At 46.3% G+C, this 19,046-nt stretch overlaps 1 protein-coding gene across 3 annotated transcripts; it reads right to left on the bottom strand.

Moving 5' to 3' along the window:
- Positions 1–26: 26 nt before the first annotated feature.
- Positions 27–18,821, bottom strand: LOC106605995 (nibrin). 3 transcript variants are annotated; one of them, XM_014202041.3, is made up of 17 exons: positions 18,627–18,821; positions 18,091–18,212; positions 17,564–17,691; positions 17,317–17,476; positions 17,108–17,211; positions 16,772–16,889; positions 5,438–5,628; positions 5,087–5,187; positions 4,820–4,958; positions 4,529–4,737; positions 4,225–4,402; positions 3,491–4,118; positions 3,121–3,201; positions 2,658–2,801; positions 2,449–2,562; positions 1,679–1,728; positions 27–346 (listed from the first exon to the last, which is right to left on the bottom strand). In XM_014202041.3, exons 1-17 carry the CDS (start codon positions 18,655–18,657, stop codon positions 316–318), a joined length of 2,529 nt encoding a protein of 842 aa, XP_014057516.3. In that variant the 5' UTR covers positions 18,658–18,821; the 3' UTR covers positions 27–315. The 3 variants fall into 3 exon arrangements, with proteins under 3 accessions (XP_014057516.3, XP_014057517.3, XP_014057518.3); XM_014202042.3 differs by lacking the exon at positions 3,121–3,201; XM_014202043.3 differs by lacking the exons at positions 2,658–2,801; positions 3,121–3,201.
- Between the last annotated feature and the right edge of the window lie 225 nt (positions 18,822–19,046).

Here is a 19,046-nt window from a genome sequence, read left to right as displayed (position 1 = left end):
TATGAACAAATAAAAATCTTGAAACGTAAAACATAACACCTATTTATTTGTTTACATTGATCACCATCAGTGACTAAATCAAGGTATATAATTAGAGTACAGTACATAGAAAGTTAGACATCACTGACAAAAACAGTTTAAACATTTGTTATTGACAAGATCCATTCATGAACATTATTAGTGGAGCAGAGATGGCAGTTCTATCAAACTGAGAATTCTAGAAGCGCAAAACATTCCCTGGGGTGTTGACATCCCTTCCTGTGTCTTAAGATGAACATTTGTCTGCAGGGCTTCACATGTTGCAGCCAGGTGCTCTCATCTTTTCTTGGTGGGTTTGGGGTTGTACCTACACACACACACACACACACACACACACACACACACACACACACACACACACACACACACACACACACACACACACACACACACACACACACACACACACACGTTAAATCAGGGCAGGGCCATCCAGACATCCCACCTAAACACTCAGGCTTTTAACATTCCTGCTAGATCAATCCTGGATGCATTTTGGACAAATATTAAAAATAGCCCAAATTAAGCCAGCGCTGTAAACCTCTGGCCGTGTTTGAAGAACCCAAACCAAACATCCTCCCAATAAACTAAGTCTGGGAGACGGGTTCGGGCCAGACCCAAAAACATAAAACCGCGGCTTGTTTTCTTAGTAGCCGGCACTGTCCTCTGGCCATGCATGACTGAGTGGGCATCATGACTCAATGATCAAACAGCAGTCTCGCTCCAGGCAGGCACGCACACCCTTTTCTGCTTAGCCAGGGAAAATGCAGCAGCCTTAGCGTGTGCATACATCACCAGCATAACCCAGACAACCAGGTGTGACGCAGGAATCACTGGGCGCTGATTGGTCAGTGGCAACAAGCCAAAACCGTCCCAAACGAAGATCCGCCCACTCACATCAGGAATGTTTCTCTCTGTTCTGTGGGTCTTAGTCTAAACGGTCCTTTTCAGATGACTATTTGACAGGCGATTACAAAAATGGTGTTGATGTGTATTGTATGTATGCAGGGGACCAGCTAATTTCTCCTTGAGTGAGAATACTTCTCTATTGAATGTGAATCATAGTTTAGCTGGAATCAAAACCTGAGATCAGCCATGCTGGTTGGATTACAGCTACAACCAAGGCTAAGTTGCTGGGCAGTTAATGTTGTCTTGTGTTTCTGAATTGGGGTTAAGGGAATGAATAGATGAATGAATGAGTGTGGAGTAGTGAAGAGCTTAGCAGACAGCCTCTAGTCCCAGTCATCCTGTGTGCAGGAAGCTGTGTGTGCGTCAGCCTGTAGGGCACTGTTGTCTTGTGTCTGGTAGTGACGTCCTTGAACACAGAGCAATGCCCCCTGGGAATGTGATGTTTGTGTAAGCTGGGTGCTCCAACCCTTCTGCTCCACTGCAGACTGCAGACGGAGTGGCTGACTTTTTCTACCTTGGGGGCTGGAGGGTTCAACATAATCAACATCACTCCACATTCATCCATTCATTCCCAGCCTGGCTCCAAACCTCTTCCAAACCATAGGCCGGGCCACAGCTTGGTTTACATTGTACTGTAGACTGTGGTGCCCTCCACCTGAAATAATGTGACCCAAATTGGTTTGGGTTGATTGTTTTGGTGTTTGCAGCCTGACAAGCCTCGTCCTTGTACCTGAAAAGGTCATCTCCCAAAGTCTCCTCTTTCTTGTTCTGACGCTCATCCTGAAACACACAGACACAGGGCTTTGACTCAGACACACAAACCTCCATCTCCTCTCCACCCAGCCCCCTCCATCTCCTCTCCACCCAGCCCCCTCCATCTCCTCTCCACCCAGCCTCAGCCCCCTCCATCTCCTCTCCACCCAGCCTCAGCCCCCTCCATCTCCTCTCCACCCAGCCTCAACCCCCTCCATCTCCTCTCCACCCAGCCTCAACCCCCTCCATCTCCTCTCCACCCAGCCTCAACCCCCTCCATCTCCTCTCCACCCAGCCTCAGCCCCCTCCATCTCCTCTCTACCCAGCCTCAGCCCCCTCCATCTCCTCTCTACCCAGCCTCAACCCCCTCCATCTCCTCTCTACCCAGCCTCAACCCCCTCCATCTCCTCTCTACCCAGCCTCAGCCCCCTCCATCTCCTCTCTACCCAGCCTCAGCCCCCTCCATCTCCTCTCTACCCAGCCTCAGCCCCCTCCATCTCCTCTCTACCCAGCCTCAGCCCCCTCCATCTCCTCTCTAGCCAGCCTCAGCCCCCTCCATCTCCTCTCTACCCAGCCTCAGCCCCCTCCATCTCCTCTCTACCCAGCCTCAGCCCCCTCCATCCCCTGTTACTACCATTTCATGGTAAATACCATGTACTTCTCTTCTAGGAGTGTTTGTGTGTCTCAGGGGTTGCTAAACAGACAGTAAGTATTGTAGTAAACAGCAGCTGAAGTAGGACTGTGTACCTCTGCTGCGTCTCTCAGCCACTCCTCCAGCTCAGAGTTCTTGCCTCGGTTGTGGGCCAACAGGTCTGACCCTCCGATGATGTTGGGCAAACCCTGGGCACCGGGAACTGGGACCTGAAACACACACACATTACTACACAGAAACAGAGACACTAAGTTAACAGAGTCCCATGACCCTGTATTGTGGTGAGGTGCATTCTGGGGTCTACCTTGCAGAAACGTTTAAAGTCTTTCCTGTTGACATTGCCGTGCGTCTCCGTGGGGCGTGGTTTAGGTCTTGCCGGTGTTGCCACGGTGAGGGATTTGAACTCCACCACTATAAGTCTGCTGGGGAGATTCTCACCCCCTAAACCCTACATCACAACACACAGACCAGTTACTGACAGACCTAACTCTTCCCTACTCCAGACCAGTTACTGACAGACCTAACTCTTCCCTACTCCAGACCAGCTACTGACAGACCTAACTCTTCCCTACTCCAGACCAGTTACTGACAGACCTAACTCTTCCCCACTGGCCCCTACTCCAGACCAGCTACTGACAGACCTAACTCTTCCCTACTCCAGACCAGCTACTGACAGACCTAACTCTTCCCTACTCCAGACCAGCTACTGACAGACCTAACTCTTCCCCACTGGCCCCTACTCCAGACCAGTTACTGACAGGACTTACTGAGTCTTCCTGTTTGACAGGTTTGGCATCGGGCTCTGGCTCTTCCAGATGACCAGGGGTCACACCATTAACTGGTTTTGACTTGGTGGGGGGGGGGGGGGGGGGGAAACAGAAGATGGAGGATAGTTCATAATAATAGTCACCTCATAGAAACCAGGGCTGGGGAAGGCAGTCAATTCAGGAAGTAAAGAAATTACAATTCAGTGATTTTAAAAATGGCAGATATTTTCAATGAAACTGAGAAGTAGAAGCTATCAATTTTTATATTTTAAATTAAAATCACTTCCTGAATCAAGTGGCTTCTATTGGAATTGACCCCAGCCCTGATAGAAACACATGATAACAAACACACAATGACAGCTCCTCTCACCTCAATAAAAGACACCTCTTCGCCTTTGACCTCAGCTACAGGCTCCGCTCGCTGTCGTCTGCTGGCTGACGATCGCTCTTCTGACTCCAAGCCTGACCTATGATTGGCTGCAATTGGTTCCACTGGATAAACCCGCTGTTTCTTACTGGCAGAGGTAAGTTCCACTGTCTCTAGGAGCTGTTTATTGGTTGAGCTCTTGTCTGTCAGTTGAGACCTCTGGCCTTGATTGGTTGAACTCTGTTCCGTCAGCTTCAACCGCTGGCCTTGACTGGCTGACATGGGCTCATCCGATTCGTCCATGTCCTCAGACATGATGGACTCCAGTTCGTCCATCTCTATCTCTGAAGCCCCACCCCCTTTAGTCTCCTCCTCCATCTCCTTCCTCTTCCTGGATTGGAGCCCCTGCTGGGTAGGGTTGGAGAACCCCTCTGACAGAGCCTCAGTCTGACCTGGAAACAGATGTGCACCTGAGCTGTGTTGGCCCTGGGACCTGCCTGTGGGGGTGTGTGGGGGGTTGGAGGTCTCTGAGTGCTGTGGTACTGTCCTCTTCGTCTTCTCCTTGTCTTCTTCCCTCCTGGATAGCTTGGCCTCTGATGGGACAGTAGGGGACTCCTCGCCTTCCCGAGGTCTGAGAGAGAGAAAACATTGGTGTCTGTATATAATATCACCATTAACTCAAGATTGATAAGCCACTGTGTGGTATTGTATGGATATCTCCAGAGAGCTGCACTTGCCTTTTCTTGCCGACAGGCTGGAAGAAATTAGTGAGGGCAGACTGTTTCTGGGGGGAACCTTTCTGCGAGACCTGTTGTTTCTGGGAGGAGCGCTTCTGTGGGGACATCGTCTGCACTCCTCCGTTGGTCCGAGGGGCTGTGGCCAGGAATCTGGTGATAGCATCACCTTTCCCTCCACCTAATATCATGATAATACAATGTCATTTAGCAGACCCGTGTTTTCAGTTTATATGGCCCACGCCAGAACTTTCCTACTGTAACTGACACCCACCCACTCTGCCTAAGTCATTAGAAACTATTCTACCTGGATGTTGTAGCTCTCCCTTTTTTCTGTCCGAGCCGCCACCACCAGCGCTGTCTGAGGCGCTGAATGATGACATCATAGTCTCTGCCACTGTGCAGGTCCCGGCCAGCTCTCGGCCTGAGGGTTTGGGTCGGTTAATATGAGAGGTGGTCCGGCTCTGGTTCCTCTCAGGGGTCTCTCCAACTGCGCTCACCCCAGCCACATCAACCCTACTCGGGGATAAGACAACACAGATCAGCCTGATGCACTCAAATAGAACTGTGAGTTTAGAGTTCAGGTTGTGTGTCTTACCCACTGATGCCCTGTGACGGCTCTGTGTTTACAGCATAGGCTGTGATGTTCTGAGACGCCGCTGGCATTACAGTCTCGTCCACTGGTGCATTCTGGGATAGCGTGGCGCCAGGGATGGTGGGTTTCATTCTCATGGATTCTGACCAGGGGAAAAACACATTAACAACGATACAAGTGTTGACTCCACTATATAAGTCCATATCATTATAAAATCAGGAACTCCAAATAAACTGAGACTATGATTCACCGTATGAGAGCCCCACCCACCTGAGTCAGCCATCTGATTGGAGGGATTGCAGTACTTGTCACAGCTGACATAGATGGCAGCCAATCCGATCTCAGACTCTGTGATGAATCGAAGACCTTTCCTGGAGAGCGTGAGAGATGGTAAATATAGACTGTGCTGACACAATCAGTTAGTCTCATTTCAGAGCTGCAGAGAAGAAGCGTACCACCATAACAGTGAATTGACATAGGGAAAGCCTCAAGTCTCAAAAGCTTTGGGAATGTCTCAATTGTTTGTGTAGTTCAACCCCCCCCAAAAAAATAATCTCCCTTTGAGTGTGTTCCATACCTAAAAAACTGCACTCTGTCTTTATGATACTGCAATGTTTATACCTCTGTAGAATCCTCCCCACAGAGTCTGCCCACTTCTTAGTGGAGGGGGGCAGTAGTGCTTGGGAGTTTCCCGTTGTCATGCCGATCACACAGCTCAATGGTGATTCCAGGAGTGACACAGGGACAGACCCCTCCTCCAAGAGCTGGCTCCTCCCACCTCCACAACTCACTGCCAAACTCAGACGCTTTTGCTGGAGAGAAGTGAGTGAGAGAGATTTATTATTATTATTGTAAGTCGCTCTAGATAAGAGCGTCTGCTAAATGACGTAAATGTAAATGTATTATTGTGATTATTATTCCAAATAGTAGCGGTACGGGTAGTAGGGGTGACGGTAACGATAGTAGTTTAATGATGGTAGGGATAGTGGTGGTGGTAGTAGTAATGATGATGGTAGTTGTGATGTAATGGTGATGACAGTGATAAGTTAGTTATAGTAGGTAGTCGGTAGAGATAGAGGTAGAAGTGCTACTAGTGGTAATGGTGGTAGTAGAGAGAGGTAGAAGTGCTACTAGTGGTAATGGTGGTAGTAGAGAGAGGTAGAAGTTCTACTAGTGGTAATGGTGGTAGTAGAGAGAGGTAGAAGTGCTACTAGTGGTAATGGTAGTAGTAGAGATAGAGGTAGAAGTGCTACTAGTGGTAATGGTAGTAGTAGAGATATTAGAGGTAGAAGTGCTACTAGTGGTAATGGTAGTAGTAGAGATATTAGAGGTAAAAGTGCTACTAGTGGTAATGGTGGTAGTAGTAGAGATATTAGAGGTAAAAGTGCTACTAGTGGTAATGGTGGTAGTAGTAGGGATAGTTGTTGTATTAGTGTTAATACAGTGCCTTGCGAAAGTATTCGACCTTTTGCCACATTTCAGGCTTCAAACATAAAGATATAAAACTGTAATTTTTTGTGAAGAATCAACAACAAGTGGGACACAATCATGAAGTGGAACGAAATTTATTGGATATTTCAAACTTTTTTAACAAATAAAAAAATTATTCAGCCCCTTTACTTTCAGTGCAGCAAACTCTCTCCAGAAGTTCAGTGAGGATCTCTGAATGATCCAATGTTGACCTAAATGACTAATGATGATAAATAGAATCCACCTGTGTGTAATCAAGTCTCCGTATAAATGCACCTGCTCTGTGATAGTCTCAGAGGTCCGTTTAAAGCGCAGAGAGCATCATGAAGAACAAGGAACACACCAGGCAGGTCCGAGATACTGTTGTGGAGAAGTTTAAAGCCGGATTTGGATACAAAAAGATTTCCCAAGCTTTAAACATCCCAAGGAGCACTGTGCAAGCGATAATATTGAAATGGAAGGAGTATCAGACCACTGCAAATCTACGAAGACCCGGCCGTCCCTCTAAACTTTCAGCTCATACAAGGAGAAGACTGATCAGAGATGCAGCCAAGAGGCCCATGATCACTCTGGATGAACTGCAAAGATCTACAGCTGAGGTGGGAGACTCTGTCCATAGGACAACAATCAGTCATATACTGCACAAATCTGGCCTTTATGGAAGAGTGGCAAGAAGAAAGCCATTTCTTAAAGATATCCATAAAAAGTGTTGTTTAAAGTTTGCCACTAGCCACCTGGGAGACACACCAAACATGTGGAAGAAGGTGCTCTGGTCAGATGAAACCAAAATCGAACTTTTTGGCAACAATGCAAAACGTTATGTTTGGCGTAAAAGCAACACAGCTCATCACCCTGAACACAACATCCCCACTGTCAAACATGGTGGTGGCAGCATCATGGTTTGGGCCTGCTTTTCTTCAGCAGGGGCAGGGAAGATGGTTAAAATTGACGGGAAGATGGATGGAGCCAAATACAGGACCATTCTGGAAGAAAACCTGATGGAGTCTGCAAAAGACCTGAGACTGGGACGGAGATTTGTCTTCCAACAAGACAATGATCCAAAACATAAAGCAAAATCTACAATGGAATGGTTCACAAATAAACATATCCAGGTGTTAGAATGGCCAAGTCAAAGTCCAGACCTGAATCCAATCGAGAATCTGTGGAAAGAACTGAAAACTGCTGTTCACAAACGCTCTCCATCCAACCTCACTGAGCTCGAGCTGTTTTGCAAGGAGGAATGGGCAAAAAGTTCAGTCTCTCGATGTGCAAAACTGATAGAGACATACCCCAAGCGACTTACAGCTGTAATCGCAGCAAAAGGTGGCGCTACAAAGTATTAACTTAAGGGGGCTGAATAATTTTGCACGCCCAATTTTTCAGTTTTTTATTTGTTAAAAAAAGTTTGAAATATCCAATAAATTTCGTTCCACTTCATGATTGTGTCCCACTTGTTGTTGATTCTTCACAAAAAATTACAGTTTTATATCTTTATGTTTGAAGCCTGAAATGTGGCAAAAGGTCGAAAAGTTCAAGGGGGCCGAATACTTTCGCAAGGCACTGTAATAGTGGTGGTGGCGGCATTCATTTTAGTAGTAATAATAGTAGCGTGTTCATTTTGGCCTCCTGAGTGGCGCAGTGTTCTAAGGCACAGCATCTCAGTGCAAGAGGCATCACTACAGTCCCTGGTTCGAGCCAGAGGCACATCCGGCCTGATTGGGAGTCCCATAGGGCGGCGAGTCCCAGCATCGTCCGGGTTTGGCCGTCATTGTAAATAAGAATTTGCTCTTAACTGACTTGCCTAGTTAAATAAAAGGTTAAATAAAAATCCATATTTTTTTTCCATGTTTAAACTTTTATTGTCCCTAATATTATTATATTTTTCTACTATTGACTTACCATTTTATTGATGTTATTTCTATTATTTATTTGTATTATTTACTACCATTTTATATTATTCTTCATTATTTTATTATAATATACACCAAGTATACCAAACATTATGAACACCTTCCTAATATTGAGTTGCACCTCCTTTCACCCTCAGAACAGCCTCAATTCATCAGGGCATGGTCTCTACAAGGTGTCGAAAGCATTCCACAGGGATGCTGGCCCATGTTGACTCCAATGCTTCCCACAGTTGTGTCAAGTTGGCTAGATTTCCTTTGGGTGGTGGACCATTCTTGATACACAGGAAACTGTAGAGCATGAAAAACCTAGCAGCGCTGCAGTTCTTGACACACTCAAACCGGTGCACCTGGCACTGACTACCATACCCCGTTTAAAGGCACTTATATTTTGTCTTGCCCAAGCACACTCAATGGCACACATACAAAATCCATGTCTCAATTATATCAAGGCTTAAAAATCCTTCTTTAACCTGTCTCCTCCCCTTCATCTACACTGATTGAAGTGGAATTAACAGGTGACATCAATAAGGGATCATAGCTTTCACCTGGATTCTAAAGACAGAGACAGAGCGGGAGCGAGAGAGCGGGAGGGATGGGGAGAGAGAGAGAGAGAGAGAGAGAGAGCGGGAAGGGGGGAGAGAGAGAGCGGGAAGGGGAGAGAGAGAGAGCGGGAAGGGGAGAGAGAGAGAGCGGGAAGGGGAGAGAGAGAGAGCGGGAAGGGGAGAGAGAGAGCGGGAAGGGGAGAGAGAGAGAGAGCGGGAAGGGGAGAGAGAGAGAGAGCGGGAAGGGGAGAGAGCGCGACCGAACGGGAGGGGGAGGGCGACAGAGCGGGAGGGCGACAGAGCGGGTGAGCGATAGAGCGACAGAAAGAGCCAGAAAAAGGGAGAGAGTGCGAGACAGAAAAAGAGAGACTGTATTGAGAGATAAAATAAACACACAGATTTTAACAACCCTTTCCCCGAATACATAACTGAGTGACCACACATAACCAACCACCTAACATCATTACCTGGTCTCCTAGCTGATGAGAAGAGGAGACAATAAACAGGCCATAAAGACTAATGGAGGCCCTTAATTGATTTATTCAGACTCTCACATTGGGGAGCCATGCGAGATGCGCTGCGAACGTTGGATTGTATAACGGCTATGCATAGAGAGAGAAGCAGGCCAGTACCTGTTTGGAGTGAGAGAGGCAGGCCAGTATCTGTTTGGAGTGAGAGAGAGAGCGTGAGAGAGTGAGACAGGCCAGTACCTGTTTAAAGTGTGAGAGAGGCAGGCCAGTACCTGTTTGGAGTGAGAGAGGGGCAGGCCAGTACCTGTTTGGAGTGAGAGAGGGGCAGGCCAGTACCTGTTTGGAGTGAGAGAGGGGCAGGCCAGTACCTGTTTGGAGTGAGAGAGGGGCAGGCCAGTACCTGTTTGGAGTGAGAGAGGGGCAGGCCAGTACCTGTTTGGAGTGAGAGAGGGGCAGGCCAGTACCTGTTTGGAGTGAGAGAGGGACAGGCCAGTACCTGTTTGGAGTGAGAGAGGGACAGGCCAGTACCTGTTTGGAGTGAGAGAGGGACAGGCCAGTACCTGTTTGGAGTGAGAGAGGGACAGGCCAGTACCTGTTTGGAGTAAGAGAGGGCAGGCCAGTACCTGTTTGGAGTGAGAGAGGGCAGGCCAGTATCTGTTTGGAGTGAGAGGCAGGCCAGACCGGGCGTGAGAGAGGCAGGCCAGTACCTGTTTGGAGTGAGAGAGAGAGCGCGAGAGAGTGAGACAGGCCAGTACCTGTTTGAAGTGTGAGAGAGGCAGGCCAGTACCTGTTTGGAGTGAGAGAGGGGCAGGCCAGTACCTGTTTGGAGTGAGAGAGGGGCAGGCCAGTACCTGTTTGGAGTGAGAGAGGGGCAGGCCAGTACCTGTTTGGAGTGAGAGAGGGGCAGGCCAGTACCTGTTTGGAGTGAGAGAGGGACAGGCCAGTACCTGTTTGGAGTGAGAGAGGGACAGGCCAGTACCTGTTTGGAGTGAGAGAGGGACAGGCCAGTACCTGTTTGGAGTGAGAGAGGGACAGGCCAGTACCTGTTTGGAGTGAGAGAGGGACAGGCCAGTACCTGTTTGGAGTGAGAGAGGGACAGGCCAGTACCTGTTTGGAGTGAGAGAGGGACAGGCCAGTACCTGTTTGGAGTAAGAGAGGCAGGCCAGTACCTGTTTGGAGTGAGAGAGGCAGGCCAGTACCTGTTTGGAGTGAGAGAGGCAGGCCAGTACCTGTTTGGAGTGAGAGAGGCAGGCCAGTACCTGTTTGGAGTGAGAGAGACAGGCCAGTACCTGTTTGAAGTGTGAGAGAGAGGCTTGAGTTTGAGATTATTTTATTTTTACAGGGACAGTGCACATTAATCAACGTTTCAGTAAAAGTGCCGATTTTAGCCAGCCGGCTAATTTTCAACCGCAGTCCCTGGGCAGGTTATTAAAAACAATTACAATACAGACAATCATTGAACAGTGAGCACACACTGAGCAACATAGGACAAGCAAGACATAGCACAAAAAACAACAAGACAAAATCCATAAAAGCAACAGTGTTTCCACACCTCACAAGCTAAAGACAACAGACTATATGGAAAGCGGCAATACACAGCTAGGGATTATGTTCACAAATCTGATTGACCTTTAGCCATGTCTTCATGTTTTTTGTGAAAGTGTGATCAGTTGGTGCAGTTGTGTGTGTCTGATGGCAGTGTATTCCAGACATGGGAAGCCCTCACAGAGAAAGCAGACTGACTAAAGGTGCTTTTCCTTAAGGGAACTATACAGTCACCTCTCATGGCAGACCTTGTGGATCTGCTGCCATATGTTTGGGTTTTCTGTGTAACATAAGTACTGAGTGGAGGGGGAGCCAGGCCATTTAGGATCTTGAATACAAGACATGCGTCAGTGTATTGCACAAGATTTTCCTAACTCAGGATCTCATGCTTTCTGAGGCTGTAACAGTGATGATGGCTATTGGGCTTCCTATCAAGCACTTTGAGAGCCTGTTTGTAGACAGACTGAATGGGTTTTAATGTTGTACAGCAAGCTTGGGCCCAACTAGTCAAGCAGTATGTTAAGTGGGGGAGTATCATAGATTTGAAGTACAGTTTTGCTACCTCTGTAGTCAAACAATTTCGTATAAATCGGAAATTAGCTAGGTTGAATTTGGTTATTTGAATTACCTTTTTCACCTGCTTTTTAAAAAGAGAGGTTGGAATGATGCCACACTGAGTTCAAGGTATGATTTCATCCATCTCAAGGCATCGGGGGAAAAGTTGAACTTGGGCAATTTTGTGATGAGAACCTCATGGTTAACAGTATCAAAAGCCTTCCTTAAGTCCAGAATCACAGCCCAAACAACGCCCCCTTTGTCCATCTTGGACTTCACATTTTCCAGAAGAAAGCAGTTGGCCGTTTCTGTGGAGTGTTTTGCTCTGAAGCCAAACTGCATGGAGTGTAATGTTAAGGGCCTGTTGTTGAGGTGGGCAATCAGTTGCTCTGCTACACACTTTTCAACAACCTTCGACACCACAGGTAGTATACTAATGGGCCTGTAGTTACTCATGTCAGCAGGGTCACCTGATTTAAAGATGGCCGTTATTATGGCCGACTTCCATACCCTTGGAAACATCCCCTGACCAATAGATGTGTTGGTGACCTTAGTAATGGGGCCAATGAGTGACTCTTTGTAGTTAAGAAAGGTAAGAGTCCAGCCAAAACACATCTTTGACTTTAGAGTTCTTTAGCGAGCTAATCACCTTGTTCCCCTCTGACTCAGAAACCTCCCTTATGACGAAGTCAGGTTGAGCGTCATTCACCAACACTGAGCCCAAGAAACCCAGTGGAGGGGTTCTGTGTCAGTACCCTGACAGAGTCAATAAAGTAGGAATTGAAGGCTATTGCTATTTTGACTGCATCCTGTGTTAGATTGTTATTCACCATGATTTCTAGTCTTTTTGCGGTGTTACTATGATCTTTCCCTGTTAACTTTTTTTGATTCTCCCAGATAAATGTTGAATTTCCCTTTGCTTCACCAGTTATGTTAATAAAAAGGTTTGCCTTGGCCTGTCCGATTTCTTTCATCACCTTATTTCTCAACATGGTAAACCTACATCTGTCATGCTCTAATTTGGACTTCAGTGCTGTTAGAGCATAATCTCGTTCTTTCATCAATTTCCAGATTTCTCCATTTAGCCAAGGAAGAATGCTTTTCTGGCCAGGTTTGGGTTTGATTTTCATTAGGAAACCATTTATTGTAGTCTGGATTGTGGATAGAAAACCTGACTATCAGCTTCCACATCTGTATAGGACAAGAGAGCATTCCAGTTAATTCCCTTAATTGCATTTTGAAAATAATTTTATTCACTCTTAGAAAGCCGGAACAACTAAGAATACCTAACAGTAGAGGGGTTAAACCTGCTCTTAGAAAGCTTTCTGGCTGTAAGTGTCAGATTATGATCAGATAGCCCAGTAACCATACTGAATGATTTAGTCACCCTCTCTGGTTTATTATTGAACACCAAATCAATCTGTGTTTTAGAGCAACAAGTCACCCTGGTTGGCCCGTTAACTAGCTGTGTAAGGTCAAAGGTATTAGTGATCCATTTCAGGGTTTTCCAACAAGACATGTCTTCATAATTAATGTTAAAATCCCCCCATTAAGATGACCTCTTTCCCAAAATCACATTCCCTAAGCATGTTATTAAACTGATTAAAAAACACACTTTTGGTGGAAGGTGGTCTATACATTCCAATAAGGGTAAAAGACATTTGGGGAGACAGTGTAACATTCAGGCCAATACATTCTAGCTTATTATCACATGACCACTCAATTTGTTTACATCGGATATGTTCTTTAATGTAAATCACCAGACCCTCTCCTCTTCCTTCAATCCTGTCTCTCCTGAAAACATTGTAGCCAGGCACAATCAAAGCAGCATATGGAGAGTTTTTATGGAGCCATGTCTCTGAAAAGCAGAGGTAGTCAAGGTTGGAGTCTGTGAAAAGATGTTGAATTTGATCACTTTTTGTAATGACACTATGAATGTTCAAGTGCCCCCTAGTAGTCCCTTGGGCTTAGCTCGTGGGTCCCAGATGACTCGAGAGTGATTGACACATTGAAAAAAGTAACATTTTCATGTGTTGTCTGACGGCTGGGTTTAGGCCGTTTTGTTTAGTTTTGATTAGGGGCAGTTCGGTAGTGCAATTAACTATCCCTCCCGCCTGCACTGGATGCGGGGAACTAATTAAAACAGCTTGCGTACCAGAAGCAGAGTCAGGGATCACATATTGCGACTTGGATATGTTTGAAGAGTCAAATTCCATCTTGGAGCCGGGTGAGTCGAGAGAAACCATGGGACCATAGCACTCACCCACTTCTGCAGCGGCGACGATCAGTGGACGAGGCCATCCACTGCTTTCCACTCCGGTGAGTATTGCCGGCTCGGTGATGTTAGGCCCAGGATTGAGTTGCACATCCCCGAAGAGCAGGAGGGTAGTGAACAAGTAGTTTCCGATAAATGTTGGACTTGTGTTTGTTACGCCTAAGCGGTTCAGTAGAATAGGGAGCGAGGTAGACTTGGCCATTATTCAGAACATTATGGTATGCTGTGAGCTGTCCACTCCCGTGGAACGGTGAACCAATGTGTTTGGTGTTGATATTCTCAAGCAGTAGATTGATTGTGTCATCCCAGCAAGGACGCACTGAGATTTCAGTAGAGCAGCTACATAACTGACAATCATGGCAATGTACTGGAGATAAAACACATAATTGCGCTTTAAATCTTTTCACGAGTTACTTAACTGGGGTCGGCGTACACCTGATGTTTTAGATAAAATAACAGCATCTGTAGGAGAAGCAGCACCTGCCGCACCACCCTCCCTTCCGTCTGCCATTGTTTGTTTGGGGCCAAAACAAAACAGGCCAGTACCTGTTTTTTTACGGGCTCCTAACCAACTGTGCTATTTTTTATTTATTCTTTGCATTGTTTGTAACTAATTTTGTACATAATGTTGCTGCTACCATCTCTTATGACCGAAAAGAGCTTCTGGACATCAGAACAGCGATTACTCACCTCAAACTGGATGAAGATTTTTTCTTTAATGAGTCTGACGCTAAGAATATACTGCTTTGTCAAGACAAGGCCCAAATCCCTGTCATCAGCGTGAAGAAAAGACGGAGGAAAAGGGAGGGCTGCGGGGTGCCTTCTAAGAATTTGTTAACGAGGTGGTAAACCACCACTACCCTCCATATTATTGGCCAAGGTGAAATCATTGGAAAACAAACTGGACAATCTACGATTAAGATTATCCTACCAACGGGACATTAAAAACTGTAATATCCTATGTTTCACCGAGACATAGCTGAACGACAACACGGATAATATAGAGCTGGCTGACTTCTCCGTGCATCGGCAGGACAGAGCAGCTACGTCTGGTAAGACAAGAGGCGGGGGTGTGTGTCTATTGGTCAATAACTGCTGGTGCACAATGTCTAATATTAAAGAAGCCTCAAGGTATTTCTCGCCTGAGGTAGAATACCTCATGATAAGCTCTAGATCACACTATCTACCAAGACAGTTCTCATCTATATTATTCGTAGCCGTCTATTTACCACCCCAAACCGATGCTGGCACTAAGACCGCACTCAACGAGCTGTATAAGGCCATAAGCAAACAAGAACATGCTCCTTCAGAAGCGGTGCTCCTAGTGGCCGGGGACTTCAATGTAGGCAAACTTAAATCCGTTTTACCTAATTTCTACCAGCATGTCACATGTGCAACCAGGGGGGGGGGGAAAAAAACTCTACCATCTTTACTCCACACACAGAGACGCATACAAAGCTCTCCCTCGCCCTCCATTTGGCAAATCTAACCATAATTCTATCCTCCTGATTCCTGCTTACAAGCAAAAACTAAAGCAAGAAGTACCAGTGACTCACTCAATACGGAAGTGGTCAGATGACGCGGATGCTACGTTACAGGACTGTTTTACAAGCACTGACTGGAATATGTTCCGGGATTCATTCAATGGCATTGAAGAGTATACCACCTCAGTCATCGGCTTCATCAATAAGTACATTGACGCCATCGTCCCCACAGTGACCGTACGTACATTTCCCAACCAGAAGCCATGGATTACAGGCAACATCCGCACCGAGCTAAAGGCTAGAGCTGCCACTTTCGAGGAGTGGGACACTAATAAGAAATCCCGCTATGCCCTCAGACAAACCATCAAACAGGCAAAGGGTAACTACAGGACTAAGATTGAAGTCTACTACACCGGCTCAGATGCTCATCGGATGTGGCAGGCCTTGAAAAATATTACGGACTACAAAGGGAAATCCAGCCGCGAGCTGCCAAGTGACGCGAGCCTACCAGACGAGCTAAATGCCTTTTATGCTCGCTTCGAGGCCAGCAACACTGAAGCATGCATGAGGCCACCAGCTGTTCCGGACGACTGTGTGCTCACGCTCACCGTAGCCGATGTGAGCAAGACCTTTAAACAGGTCAACATTCACAAAGCCGCGGGGCCAGACGGATTACCAGGACTTGTACTCAAAGCATGCGCGGACCAACTGGCAAGTGACTTCACTGACATTTTCAACCTCTCACTGAAGGAGTCTGTAATACCTACATGTTTCAAGCAGAACACCATAGTCCCTGTGCCCAAGAAAGCGAAGGTAACCTGTCTAAATGATTACCGCCCCGTAGCACGTTGGTAGCCATGAAGTGCTTTGAAAGGCTGGTCATGGCTCACATCAACACCATCATGCCGGAAACCCTAGACCCACTCCAATTCGCATTTCACCATAATAGATCCACAGACGACGCAATCTCAATCGCCCTCCACACTGCCCTTTCCAACTTGGACAAAAGGAACACCTATGTGAGAATGCTGTTCATTGGAGCTGTAGTCACGTTCAACACCATAGTGCCCACAAAGCTCATCACTAAGCTAAGGACCCTGGGACTAAACACCTCTGCAACCGGATCCTGGACTTCCTGACAGGCCGCCCCCAGGTTGTAAGGGTAGGCAACAACACATCTGCTATGCAGGCAACAACACTCTCTGCTACCGCACAGCATGCGGTACCGGAGCACCAAGTCTAGGACCAAAAGGCTCTTTAACCGCTTCTACCCCCAAGCAATAAGACGGCTGAACAATTCATCAAATGGCCACCCAGACTATTTACATTGACCCCCACCCCTTTGTTTTTACACTGCTGCAACTCGCTGTTTATTATCTATGCATAGTCACTTTACAAATTACTTCGACTAATCTGTACCCCCGCACATTGATTCGGCACCTCGTTATTGTTATGTAATTTTCTTCTGTTATTTTTTTTTTTTTCAAAACTTTTTCTCTCACATTAGTTTATTGAGTAAATATTTTCTTAACTCTATTTCTTGAACTGAATTGTTGGTTAAGGGCTTGTAAGTAAGCATTTCACGGTAAGGTCTACACATGTTGTATTCAGCGCATGGACTTTGAAATGTTGATTTGTTTGCAGTGTGAGCGAGAGAGGCAGGCCAGTACCTGTTTGCAGTGTGAGCGAGAGGCAGGCCAGTACCTGTTTGGCATTGAGGAAGAGGAAGGTCTTGCCAGTGAAAAGTTCTTTACGTTCTGGCCTCTCTGTCAGGTCCACCTCATCCTTATTCAGACTGGGCTCATCTATCTCTGGGAAGAAACTATTAACACCCACAAACAGTCCTTAACGTTGAAGGGATAGTGAGAGATTTGGGCAATTAAAAAAAAACAATTTCATACATTTTAGAATAAGGCTGTAACATAACAAAATGTGGAAATGCACTGTAGGTATATAAAATGAGGCCTGGATGAAGTGGCAGCTATTATTGTGTGGTTTGTGGAGGTGAGCAGCAGCCTTGTGTGTGGTGTCTCTTAGTACCTCTCAGCTTTTGGAGGTGGTTGTTTCTGTTGCAGGGCTTTGGTGAGCTCAGTGAAAAACTCCTGCTTGACTATGGGCCGACAGCACAGCAACGCACAGATAGTCTGCATGGGGAGAGAGTACATTCTGTATGTACAGATGAACACACACACACACACACACACACACACACACACACACACACACACACTTTGTGGTCATGTGCTGACCTTGATGGTGACTTTAACAGTGGGCATGACCAGGTGAGTGCAGTCCTGTGTCCAGGTGTTGGTCAGCCGGCCACCCAGAAGCTGCAGGGTCTGAGACAGAGAGACCTTCCCTTCATTATCAACACAGGACGAGCACACCACCACAGTTACCTGTTGCACACTGGAGACAGAGAGAGACATTTCAAAATATAGATTTCTAATTTGTTTCCATCAAAATTCTTATCATTGCGTAAATGTGGGTGCACACCTGAATTTGCTGTGAAAGACTCCAAATGTCACTCTGTCCCCTGCCGTCAGGCTGCGAGGGGTGTCTCCTGACAGACGCTCCTCGTTAACAAACGTGCCATACTTAGAACTGTCCTTCAGGGTCAGGGCCTGGCACACAACAACAGTCTGTTGGTTACATCTACTTTATGAAAAACTCTCTTAACCAAACAAGACGTGGATTTTGATATCCCTAAAAACAAGTGTCTCCTTATGTAACACATGCACAACATTAGGCAAAAAACCCAGCTCTGTCTACAAGACAAGATTGCTGGCTAGTAAGGATGGTGAACAATGCAAGAGCACCTTCTACTGCAATGGAGAAATGACAGCATTTGATGGACTTGGGACAGAATGTAGGCCTGCTCACATTCAGACTATATATTTTTCAGTGAAGTATTTAGGAGTTGTAGGGTAGTACTCTGGTTAAGCGGGTGTGTAGGGTTTGTGTGTGTGAGTAAAAATACAGTTATTACTAAGAAAGAATATCCCTGCCTCCCTCTCTCTCACCTGATCTGTAGCAGTGAGGTGAGCATGAGCACGGCTGATGGACTGGTCATTGGGCAGGATGACCTCACAGTTCTTACGCCCCACCACATACTCCTTACCTGGCAGGAGGTAGTGGGTGACACCTGGGACAGGATATGTCATGAGATGGAATAATGACAAAAGTAATGTTCTTATTCAAAACAACTGGAAGATGATTAAGGGCTTAATCATCATATGTTATGTGTTAGAATATTACGAACTGCAACAGTGCACGTTAGCTTGCTAGTGAATTGTGTCATGGGAATAATACTAGCTAGCTAATTAGATGGCTAGCTATCCAAACAATTTTTAATAGTTACTGTAACATGTTTGATTCTCATCTTCTAAGCGCGTATTCTGATACTCCAAAATACACTGAGAAACATAGCTAGCTAACATCTAGAACGAGCTGTCAAATCTAGCTAGCTAATGTTGTTAGCTGGTGGGTTGGTCATCCGCTATGGCTAAGATAGCTAACGTTACTGTAGCTAACTAGAGCTGGGCAAAACAAAAGTTACCTCCGGATTCTAAAGGGTTCAGTGTCCACATGCTATAATACACTACGAGCTATGGAACAAACCCCGAACGTGTGCTCTTCTCTGTCAATAACTAGCTAGCTAGGTATACATCTACAAATAGCAGAATATCTAATGCGCCACGCGAGTCCGAGTTACGTACAGTCAGCGCGAAAGTCCACATCAACTTCCTTTCAAAATAAGAGTCCCAACTGTGGGCATTGACCTGATGCCGCTACTGAATCTAGTATAATTTGTACTATGTAGTCCCCCATAGAGTGATGCCTGCCAATGGTTCGTGAGAATATGTGGACAAAACAGAAAGGCCAATGCCTGACTGTGCTTCAAATGTGCTTTATGTAGTGACAATATCAGTGGGATGTATTCATGGATGCCAAGGGAAGCCAGGCTTCCCCCAAAAAT

This window comes from Salmo salar, chromosome 05 (assembly GCF_965601325.2).
Source record: "Salmo salar chromosome 05, fSalSal1, whole genome shotgun sequence".
In the NCBI taxonomy this organism is placed as follows: domain Eukaryota; kingdom Metazoa; phylum Chordata; class Actinopteri; order Salmoniformes; family Salmonidae; genus Salmo; species Salmo salar.
This window is presented reverse-complemented; position numbering and strand designations above follow the sequence as displayed.